Below are 12383 nucleotides of genomic sequence, written 5' to 3'. Positions count from 1 at the left end.
ACTCTTTGACCTTATGTTTTGAACGTTGACTCCATGTTTCTCCCTTGAAGAGCAGTTTATTCAGTCTTCATGTTTGTCGATATCTCACTGATAGTAGTTAAGGAGAATTTCAGGGCTGAAATGGAGAGCCCTAAAATGAATAGGTCTATTGGTAAAGCACTGCTGAAAACACTGCATGTGTTTCCCAGGGAAATGGACTCGATATCTTGACTGTATACTAGAATCACCTGGGAAGATTTAAAAATAATGATGCATGAGTCCTACCCTGGAGATTCTAATTTTTGATTGGTTAAAATGTCAGGAATTTTAAAAGCTAATATGCAGCCAAATTTGAAAACCACTGCTTTCAGGCAGGCTTTCCAACTTGATAAGCTTTCTTCATTTTACAGAGAGAATTTACTATATATATACACTATATATACATATATAATACATATTATATATATATAGTGTGTGTGTATATATATAATAGAAACCACTAGAAAAGTGGGATCTCAAACGAAAAGAAGCCCATAACAGAGGAGGCATCCTTATGAGTTGAGCCAGGATATGATGTAAGAAAAACACAATCACCAGCACAATATCAAGAAAACTATGAAATGCTTTCTATGTGCATTTTGTGTTTTGAACCACAAAATAACCTTTCTAAGAGCTTCCAGAGTTATTACTTAATTAAAAGGTGAGTGAAGTAGAGTAAGAATATTCAAGAACTAGTGGTCTCAAAATAAGTCTTTCAACTTTTAATCCAGGTACAGGATAAATACATCTTTTAGCCCGAACTAGATTCTTTCTAAACAATTTTTAAACATTTAACATCTGTCTGTGTGTTTTCCTGATGATTTTTCTATGCATGTTAAAGAAATGAACTAATGTTTATGAAATTGTATAAGTCATTAAAGGTTATCAAAGTATTAAATTCAATTTGTGGTTCAGTGGGTAAAAAAAAAAGTAGTGTTGTTTCTATTTAGTATATCTCCTCTAATAACTAGAGAATTTCAGTGAAAATTATTTCATCTGAAGTAGTTAAATATTATGTGGGAAAAATTTTTAATAAGCTGTGTTAAAATAGGATTGGCCCGTCATCGTTTATAATCTTATCAGTTCAGCCTTGCCTGCTCTCCTTCAACCTTGCCTGCTCCCCCTGCCAGCTAATAGTTATATCTGCTTCCACAGTAATCATGGTTCCGAAATTTTCCATTACATAATTCAAACTGGGAAATTCTACCATTGCCTTTTTTACTTTTAGTCGCTCTTCCCCGAAATAAACTTTCTTGTACAGAAAAGAATACTAATACGGAACTCATTAACTAGTACCTAGGCTAGTGCAAGAGAAAGAGAGAGAGAAAAGGAAAGGGGGAGACAGAGAAGAGAGACAAACTAGCAGGGAAAGAAAAGGGTTTTACTCATTTTAGAGAAATTCTAACAAAGTACTTTTCTGTTCTCTATTTTTCCTCTTGCTAAGAAAATTGAAAACATTCACATTTAGTCTTATTGCTTACTTTATTAGAATTATTTACACCAATTTATTGCATAGTGTCACTTTTTAAATTTTTTTCTAACTTTCCTAATACCTATTGGTTTAATCTTTGTTGTCATTTTATCTTGTTTTTAAAACAAATTCTCTTTATTTTTAGTTTTCTGATCTATAATTTAATGCACAAATTTAAAGTTCAACTTTTTAATTGTTATCTAAATCTAGTTAGGATCTCTTTATTCAGTTAAGTAATATAAGAATGTTAGAACATTTTACTTACATCTTCTTTACTCCTGCTCAACACATCATAGCTTATGCCAAAATCGCCTGGGGTATTAGCAGATATTAATTTTTTCAATGATGTATTTTCCATTTAAAACATTTACTGTGTTTTATTTTGTGTTTTTGTTATTTCTTTCCTTTCCTGTCTCATATCTTTCTCTATTTATTGTCCTGAAATACAACTTCCGGTAATTCCTTTAGAGTTTTATGTGGAATAATGTTTTTGAGCCTGTATTAGTTTCCTGTTGCTTCTCTAACAACTTTCTGCAAATTTTGTGGCTTAAAACAGTGGAAATTCGTTTTCTCACAGTTCTGAGGGGCAGAAGTCTAAAATTAGTCTTTAGGGCTGCATTCCTTCTGGAGGCTTCAGGGGGAATCAGCTTCCTTGTCCTCTCCAGTACCCAGAGGTCACCTACATCCTTTGCCTCATAGCCCCCTTGCCCCTCTTCGAACCCAACAGTGCAGCATCTTCAAATTTCTCCTCCCTGCCTCTTTGTTTCTGTCAACACATAGTCTTCTGCTTCTTTTGACCTTGCCTCCCTCTTAAATGACCCTTGTGATTACATTTAAGGAATCCCTGGATAATCTGTAATAATCTCCCCATCTCAGGAAACCTAATTTAATCACATTGGCAAAGCCTTTTTTACCCTATAATATTCATGCATTATGGGGGTTAGAAGATGGATATATTTGGAGGGCCACAATTCAGTCTACCACCATTGCTGTTGGCCAAGTGAACATGTCGTTCTTATAATCTGTTGCTTAAATAAGAGTTTGGCTGGATATATAGTGCAAAGTTTGAAAGTCATTTTTTTTTTTCAGAATTTTGTATTTTATCTTAATATCTACTTTTAGGCTATTAGCGTGAGAAGTGGAGTCAGTCTGGTGTACGGAACTAAATGTTGTGGCTGTGATTATCTTTGGTGCAAAATAGTCTTCGCACTCCTCTAGTAGTGGCATATAGTTGCCTTGTGCTTATGTGCTGGACATATTTTTTTTTTTCTTTTTTTTTTTGGTGTGAGTGCCCCACCCTCAGCTGGAGTACCTGTTCATCTTCATCACAGGGTCGGGGTGTAGGGTCTCCTCCCATGCTGTTGTCTCTCCCTCATTGGTAGACTGCTATCAGTTGTTACTCCCAACTGCTAACTCATGGTGAAGTGAAGGTGGGGCTGAAGGAGAAGGTGTTTTGTTGTTGTCGACCAGTTTTAGTTTAGAAGTCCCTGTGCACCTGATCTCAGGTGTGGGGCTTTCTCAGTATTCTGTACCCTGCTCCCTGAGACAATTAAACTTAGCCTTATATCTGGGGCTGACCTTGGGCAGAAGGCTCCTGCCTGTTCTCCAGTGGTCGATGTCCTCTACTTAGTATAGGCATAGGATGCTAGGCTCAAGATGAATTTCTGCCTCTCCCTCTGTATTTTTTTTTTTTTAAGTATCTTCTACTTTTCCTGCAGTTACCGTGGCAATCTATATTTGAATAGACCCTGGAAATGAGAAGTTCTGCTTCCCTTCTGCCAGAAACCTAAGGCTTTTGCTTCATAAAAAAGAAGGTCTACGGAAGGAGCAGGGCTTTATACCTCCCTCAACACACACAAATGTGTGATGCCCACTGTCTCTTCCTCCCTTACTCTGCAACAGGTGACACAGCATCAGATTTTTCTTGAAGAAGATTGTCCCTCTTTGAATTAAGGTTATCTCATTGTCTTGGAACCTCAACCAGCTCTCTGATGGGCTCTAAAATATCATCATTTCCTTGCTGTAAGAGTGGAAATGACATCTTTGCATCTTTCTATGTCCTAAACAAAAGCAGAAATCTCCAAGGACTTAACATAAAGAAAACCCACTCAAAGTGTAAAATACTGTCTTCATAATCATGTCATTTCATCCAACAAGTCACAATCTTAGTTTTCTATTGAATATAATCTAAATTGGAATCAAATGAAGTTCACTTGGAGGATGAACTAATTTTATTTTATAGTGTAGCATTTGATGTCTTATCATTAGATTGCAGCATTTATATTATTTCACAGTAAGAGCAACCCAAGTAACCCTCCTTGGATTTAAACATTCCATCTTCTCAGAAATAAAATTATATTTTCTCATGTAAAATTGTTCAGGCTTTACACATGTACACATACATACAGCTATCAGCTTTACTTTTTTAGCTAATTTGTTTTTTTACTTGCTTAATAATTTCCATAATGTGGGTAAGCGCTTTGCATCCTGGATAAAGTTATGTTGAACAAAAAAAATGTACCTTGAAATATTATAACAAATTCCTTTATAAAATAAGATGCATTTAATTTTAGAATGTAACACAATTGACTGATGTTCTTATTATTTTATTACATCAAAAGTTATATCATAAATTAACAATGGTCTTGCAGTTGTAGGTGAGTAGGAATTCATTGAACACTTCCAGTTGGATTTGCTAGTATAATCTACACTGAACTAACACCAAAAAAAGCCCTCTTTAAAAATCACTTCCATTACCTTTTTTTTTTTTTTTTTTTTTTTGAGACAGAGTCTTGCTCTGTTGCCCAGGCTGGAGTGCAGTGACTCGATCTTGGCTCACTGCAAGCTCCACCTCCTGGGTTCAAGTGATTCTCCTGCCTCCACCTCCAGAGTAGCTGGGACTACAGGCACCCACAACCATGCCTGGCTAATTTTTGTATTTTTAGTAGAGATGAGGTTTCACCATATTGGCCAGGCTGGTCTCAGACTCCTGACCTTGTGATCCACCTGCCTCATCCTCTCAACATGCTGGGATTACAGGCATGAGCCACCACATCTGGTCCATTACATTATTAAAAACAAATTAATTAGACACTTAATAAAGTCTTAAATTGTATGTGTGATTGCTGACCTTTATGTGTTACCTTGAGCAAGTCACTAACCTCTCTGGACCTCTAGTTCCCCACATCCCCACATGTAAGCTTTGAGGGATAAATTAAATAATCTTTTAAGATCTCTTCCAGTATTATGACTTGGGGTAAATAAAGATAGCCAACGAAATAAAATATCAATTTACTACTTTGGGGGCCTCTTTTTCTCTTTTCTATAAACTGTGGTGGCTAAATTTCAACCAAGATCTTTTAGATCCTTCTCATAAATCCCATAATTTCATATACTTCCCGTTACATGTGCCCACTTTTTCTCAGGTTACAGCTTTTCTCTAGGAAATGTGATTTTTGGATACTCTAACAGAAGTGACAGTTGGAGAGTATTTACATTCTTCTGCTGCAAGTAGAAAAAATATTGATTGATTCCTTCACTACTCTCCCTTCCCTCTCCCAGTCCTCGAATTCCCATTTCTTAGCTCCATCCAATTGAAGTGAGACAATACAAAATAGCAAATTTATTGGCACCTAGATGGTCCAACCAGATGGTTGAATGGAGAACTCTGCTTATGCTCCTGACCACCCCTTGGGCTTTACTGTAAATGAATAATGGCGGTGTTTATAGATTTCAGAACAGATGCAAGGCACATAAAACTACACTGCTTTCAAATTCTTTTCGATTGAGTTCTGGATAAACGAACTTTCAGGATGAAAACAGGGTAGTCAGGGAAACTTAAGGAGAAGAGTATGCTTGAGCTTTGATCTGAAGCTTGAAGCACTGAGAGGTACAGAATTGGTCCAAACTGGAATTTCTTGAGCACAGCCTTGAAAAATGTGAGATGAAATTAGTAACAAAAAGAGTCCATAAGAGGACATGATCATCTACACTTAGGACACAGTGGGTGGTGAGAAATGGTCACTCTGAAATAGTTTTTTAAGGCTACTGAAAATTATGCAAGTATTCAGATTTTATAAAGTTCTGAGTTTCTATCTTCTCATGGTTTTATAATACTAAAAATATTTTGTTAGCTCTATTTCTAAAGTATGTTAACTATGTAGCTATCATGTACTTTCTGAATATAATCCCAACATTTTTTGCGTTTTAGTGTTATGTTTTTGACCATCAGAATTAATTTTTTTCTATTAATAAGTACTTTCTACTTTGGTTTATTACTTTGGTACTACATTTAGAAAATCCTTCCCGGTCCTCTAAAATTACATCAATATTTAACTTAGTTGTTTTTGTATAAATATTCAATTTTATATTAATTTTGGTGTATGTTAGGGAATGTTAACACATTATTCTAGTTCTATTTATTGGGAAAATAATCATTTCCATTAATATGAAAGGTCATCTAAATTATATACCAAATTCTTATATATTCTGTGTTCCCTATTCCTTCTTGCTGCACCACTGCCTGCATAATCATTTTGCTCCCTTATAGGAAAAGGTTCCTTGCAACAACTTCCCTTACTTATTGCTTTTTAACAAATTTTCTTGGCACTTCTCACATGCATATTATCTCAGATAATCTTTAGCATATTTTCATATGTATTTGGAAATAAATCTATCCTGGTGTCAAATATTTAGTGAAATAAGCTATATTGTTAGTTCTGACTTCAGATAATTAAACAACAACAATGAATAGTAGTTCTCTTTGCAAATCAAAATTTTCTTTTTTTTTCTTTTTTTTTTTTTTGAGACGGAGTCTCGCTCTGTCGCCCAGGCTGGAGTGCAGTGGCCAGATCTCAGCTCACTGCAAGCTCCGCCTCCCGGGTTCCCGCCATTCTCCTGCCTCAGCCTCCCCAGCAGCTGGGACTACAGGCGCCCGCCACCTCGCCCGGCTAGTTTTTTGTATTTTTTAGTAGAGACGGGGTTTCACCGGGTTAGCCAGGATGGTCTCCCTCTCCTGACCTCGTGATCCGCCCGTCTTGGCCTCCCAAAGTGCTGGGATTACAGGCTTGAGCCACCGCGCCCGGCCCAAAATTTTCTTTACAAATCTGAAGTCCTTTAGTGGACTTCTTACTTATTAATGAATATTTTATATAGTTTAGTTCGAGTTAGAAGTATGTGAAAACTTGCACTCAAATGGAACTGTTTCTATTCAAATTAAACTATTTATCATTTTATGATCACCAAAATATCTAACAGTCTCGCCTTGGTAGATAACCTGATGTGACTGCCTTTGCAAAGCAATTATGTCAACAATGTTTTATCTACAAGAAATTACATGCTATCAATTGCTTTATCCCTTTGTGTTCTTCTGACATATCCACAAGAACAGTCTTTCTGGTAGAATAAGGAAGTAGTCATTGTACCAATTGGAGAGGTACAAAGAGTATCTCTATAGAGAATCATCTCCTTGTCTGATGCATTATCTTTTGATTTGTGCAGATTCTTTCCTGTAGTATAACTTACTGATTTCTCGTTGTTAAGTATGAATGAATGTATCACACCACTTTTCTCCCTAAGAAAGTGGAAAGGAATCAGACAGTGAAAGGAAATGAGAGAAACAAAGCTCTAAATTTATTTACTTAATAATTTTACCTGGTGCTAAAATGGATTCAATTACCTCTAACAATCTTGCAAAATATAAATTTTTATTGGGGTTTATACTTTTATCCTTTCCTATTTTAGAATGAGATCTTATCCTTTCCAGGTTTTGAAGGAAATTTAAAATGTTCTATCTTCCCTGGAGAAAGTGTCATGAGTGAACTAAAAGCTAAAATCTAGGGGTCCTCGTGTCTTTGGATAAGGCATAATTGTTCTTCTTTTCCTTTTCAGTTTCTTCTTTGTGGCATTTGTGGAATATTGTGCGCCAAAAAAAAATCAGGACTTGTTGTAAGTTTTTTATTTGTTTGTATTATGCATTGAGGTGTTTGAAATGTAAAATTCTAAAATAGAAATGATGACTAGCCAGTTTTCATATACTGAATATTGCTAGTTTGAGACAAAAAAAAAAAAAAAAAACTGGCAAAAAAAATCCTGCCTTTTCTGTTTTCAAAGAAAACCATCAAAATTATTAGAAACCATGACAAAAGCCCACCAATATAAAAACACTTTAATAAACTCTTTAAATACCAGAATATGTAACCTTTAATGACTGCTGCAGATGGCAGTCTCTAGTTTTCCAATTTGAAGACTGCCAGACAATCGCCTGAATCCTTCAGTGAGCTCAAGAAGATAAAGCTTCAGCCCATGAGAAATGTAACGGTTTAAATATGGAACTGGGCCTAAGGATTATTGGCTTTCTTTGACTGTGAAGCAAGTTTTGCGAAGCAGCAAGACAGCTGTGTTGCTATGGTTACAGTTAATTCTCAGAGATTTATTTTATTTTCTTTTATTACTGTGAATGCACACATAAGTGTTTTCAGATGTTTTGTGGTACTATAGCGGGTTTCTGGGGTATGGAACACACTCCCAGTTAACTCTGATATTGGCTGGATGAGACACACTGCATGCTGAAGTGTGGATTCCGCATTGCCTTTCATGATTTTTTATGAGAGTTTGGAAATAAGGAAAAAGTGTGGTTTATTTTACCAAGTATTATGGGAAAGAACATAGACACTTACAAATTAGCAAAATTAATACTACATAGGGACCCTAGGAAGTGGCCTTTGAGCCTAAAAAGAGTTTTCCAAGGGGAGGCCAGTTATGTGAGCAATCAGGGAATTGGAAGCATTGCAGTTATTTTTATTTGACTCCTTTTTCTAATCACACCTTTCTTTGTGAGAACATCTATTATGACAAAAAGGCTAAAGCCCTCACTGCTTTAGACAGCAATTTTATATTTGATTTTTAAAAATTACAGAAAGGGAAAAATGAAACCTTTAGAAAAAAAATGTATTTTTTCAGGCTTGTAATTTGCATTTATGATTCTCCCATCATTCTTTAGACATGGCCTTCATTCTTCTTATGCTCTTCCTCTACCAAGACTCTTTGTGACTATGTAGGAACAACTCCTTGGGAGAAAGCAAGTAAACAAACAAGGAAGCAAGACAAAAAGGAAAAGAAAGAGAAAAGAGAGAGAGAGAAAGAAGAGGGAGGGAAGGAAAAAATATAAAAGGAAGGAAGAGGCTTTTTGTTGTTGTTGTTGTTGTTGTTTTATACAAAAGCAATAGTGTCACTTTTCTGTCTTTCTCTTATAAGTTACAAAGAAAAAAAAATAATGAAATCTGATTTTTTTTTAGAAACTACCATTCAGGTGGTAGCTGTATCTACTATTAGAAGGTACATTATCCTCTGTACCTTCTGAAGTCCCCATTGATAAATCTTGATAATTCTTGATAAAATCTTGATAAAAACTATCAAGATTTTCTACATTTTAATGAAATTTTTAAAAAATTTTTCACTCCAAATATATCTGCAGTCTAGAGTCTCCAACCTGGTGAAATTTGAAAATGGTATATGGTTACAGACTTTAACATTTTAATTCCTGGATAAGATTGCTTTGTTAGCACATGTTAATGAGGTGTCATGCCTTTAAAGAATTAATCAGAATGACATCAGGAAAGATATGGGCTTTCCTGTGATAGAAAACTAAAGGTATTGTCTACTTTCTCTATAACAATAATTAATTATTTGAAGTTTGATTATAATATCTTTCCATATTTTTAGAGAATGAATAAACACCAAAATATATCCCCAAAGAACAGCATGACATCCAAACCTACTTTAAAATAAAATATAATTGGTTAATTCTACTAGGCATCGTGAGCTACAAGTTTACACTTAGTAGGATGATTTTATTATTGGTAACCGATCTTCAGTATTATATTTAATCAAGTATAAAAAGATTTTATTCATTATTGGATTTTTAGCTCTGATGATACTTACAGATGCAATAAGGAATGCTGAATTAAGTTGAAGAAATGAAATTAACTACTGTAGTTACTGTAGTTACCGACATGACATATTCTCAAGAAAGCCTTCTCCAAAAATCTTGGCTGGGCTAAATTCTTCTCCTCCCTACTCCTAGGGCAATCCATATATTCCTTTCTTAATATTTATCATGCTATGTTAAAATTCTGGATCTTCTCTTTCACAAGATTTAACTATTCTCAAGAGGAATAATTATGAATGATTGATTGTAATGCCAGCAGCTGCTGACTCAGGGGCTAACAGATGCTAGGTGCTTAATAAGTGCAGGGTAAACTCAACTGTCAATGAAAAATAATACCTGATAAGGCCGGGCGCGGTGGCTCACGCCTGTAATCCCAGCACTTTGGGAGGCCAAGGCAGGCGGATCACGAGGTCAGGAGACCGAGGCTAACACGGTGAAACCTCGTCTCTACTAAAATTACAAAAAATTAGCCGGGCATGGTGGCGGACGCTTGTGGTCCCAGCTACTGCTCGGGAGGCTGAGGCTGGAGAATGGCTAGAACCCGGGAGGCAGAGCTTGCAGTGAGCCGAGATTGCGCCACTGCACTCCAGCCTGGGCGACAGAGCAGGACTCCATCTCAAAAAAAAAAAAAAAGAAAAAGAAAAATAATACCCGATAAAGTAAAATTAAATGTTAAAGCGAGTTACAAAGCTGTTTGACCTGGGGAATTATAGCAAAGGAGGAGATCAATAAAGTCCAAGTTAGGACTTAATTTGTGCCTTTCATCCAGGAGTCTAAGGAAAAAGCAAAATTATTTCCAGGAAATGAAAAATATCACTGATGTGGGAATAAGTAACCCATATTGAAGGACAAGAGAGGTGACTGGAATAAGACTGTGTTCCAGAGAAGAATGGAAATTAGATTGCATAATTCAATTAGTATCATACTATAAAGTATCATGAAAGCCCATGGAAGAATTTAGACCAGATGCTAAAAGAAAATATAATTATCAAAGTTATTTGACTAGTTAATTAAGTTTATTAAATATTCACAAAATATTTACATCTCAGAAAGCATTATTCTTGGTTCTGCTAGGGATCCTATGATAGTTGTTGATTAACCCCTCTAGCTCTATTAATAGACACCGAGATCCAACCAATAGTAGGACCAAAAGCAAAGCTACATCATGTTTCTCTAAAACAAACAAACAAACAGTATTTTTGGAACACCTATTGTATATTCTTCAACAATAGTGCCACAAAGTAATAAAATATTTGTAACATATAGGGGTCAGTTCATAGGAGTCCCTAAAGTACTTGTTTAGGACATACATGCACAATGAAATATGAGTGAACTTTTTTTAAAAAAAGAGATTTAACTAAATTTCCTAAGCTCACATAGGTAGGAAGGTATAAAGATTTGAAGTTAGGTGGAACCAATGACAATCCAAAGAGCAGCTATTGAGATATTTTTGAAGGATTGACACAGTGAAATTAGATTTGGAATCAGAAAAATCTGGGTTTGGTGCCTAAATTTAGCGTTAGCTATTTACCATTCATTTTCTAAAACACATGTTACTATCTCAGAGGCTTGCTGGGAGTGTTAATTGAGATGATATCTGTTAAAGTTTCTAGCATAGTAGCACACAGTCGATGTTAAATAAATATTTAAATCTGAATCTACCTAGAAGATAAATTTTGTTTGCTTCAGGGTTTTCATAAGCTATATTCTTGGCTTTAATATCGTCAGCTATCAATTTCTGAAACACTGTGGTATACTCTCTCTGTCTACAGTGAGTCAGAGTGAACAGAAACTTGGCTTAAAAAAAAAAAAAAATCTCCTGTCCTCTGTGAAGCACCAAAACCACTTTTTCTTCTGTATTGTAGGTTAGTCATCCTTGACGTGCAGCCCGACAGGGCAACTGTGTTCTGGTCAGGTTTGACTTTTCAACTTTAACGCTCTCTTTCTTTTTTTTTTATCAGATGATCCTCTTTTCAGCCTGCTGTATCTGTGGACTCATTGGGGGCATCCTGAATTTTCAGTTCCTCCGGGCAGTCACAAAGAAAACTTCCTCCCTATACCCTCTGCACCTTGCCTCCATGTCTCTCGCGTGCATTGGGATCGGGGGCTGCACTCTCTCTTCCTGGCTCACTTGTCGACTAGCCAGTTATGAACAGAGGAGGATGTTCTCAGAAAGGGAGCATTCCCTGCATCACTCTCATGAAATGGCTGAGAAAGTGAGTTTCGTACCTTTTCCTGTCACTGCTAGCACATGATGAAGACTGAAGTCCACTCTGGGTGAATCAACTTGAAACTTTAGATCACACTTTGAGGAATCAGATTTTACACATTTGGCTCTATTGGGTTAAGAATAGAAATTTTACATTTATTTATTTTTTCTCTGCAGTTCATGGGTACACCTATTTTCGACAAAAGTTTGTAGTCTATCTGTCTATTCAAAAACACAGTGCCTAAAATAGTATTTCATAAAATATTGAATGCTTTATAAATATGAATTTTTATGTATTATACTGAGGAAAAGCACAGATACTAAATACACTCTCCACTCAATAATGCCAGTTTTAGAAATTGCATGAATTCCCTTTTCTAGCCCTTCCCTTGTTCTTGTAAGGAGATGCATTTGATTATGTAAATTTGATCTTCAAGTATAAAGGGGCTTTTTAATAAGGTGACAAAAAGCCTGGCCTATCAGTGCAGATATTACAGTCTATATAAAGCTTCATTTAATTCTCATCTAAACTTATGCATATGTGGATAGCTTTGCCTGTATTTTAAGCAGTTGTCCTTGCATAATTGTTTCATGAAACCCATATAAATAGGAAGTTAAATTAATTGTATAAAAGGACAAATGGTATAGTATGATGTCTGTGTTTCTATTACATTTTGCACATATTCCTTAATTCAGTTCCTGCTACTGGATCTAGTAGAGAAAAGAGGAAACATTTG

The 12383-nt window shown here is 35.7% G+C and overlaps 1 protein-coding gene across 8 annotated transcripts in view; it reads left to right on the top strand.

The window, feature by feature from the left end:
• The window catches only part of TMEM196 (transmembrane protein 196), a 54302-nt gene that overhangs the window by 36082 nt on the left and 5837 nt on the right, over positions 1-12383 (top strand). For all 8 annotated transcript variants that reach the window (XM_033193514.1, XM_033193512.1, XM_033193513.1 and 5 more), the window contains exons 2-3: positions 7379-7435; positions 11399-11653. In XM_033193514.1, the coding sequence (XP_033049405.1) occupies positions 7379-7435; positions 11399-11653 (312 nt within the window). The remainder of the gene's footprint in view (positions 1-7378; positions 7436-11398; positions 11654-12383) is intronic.

Source organism: Trachypithecus francoisi, unplaced genomic scaffold, assembly GCF_009764315.1.
Source record: "Trachypithecus francoisi isolate TF-2019V2 unplaced genomic scaffold, Tfra_2.0 Lachesis_group4, whole genome shotgun sequence".
NCBI lineage: Eukaryota > Metazoa > Chordata > Mammalia > Primates > Cercopithecidae > Trachypithecus > Trachypithecus francoisi.
The sequence above is the reverse complement of the archived record's forward strand: the minus strand, read 5'-3'. Positions and strand labels throughout refer to the sequence as shown.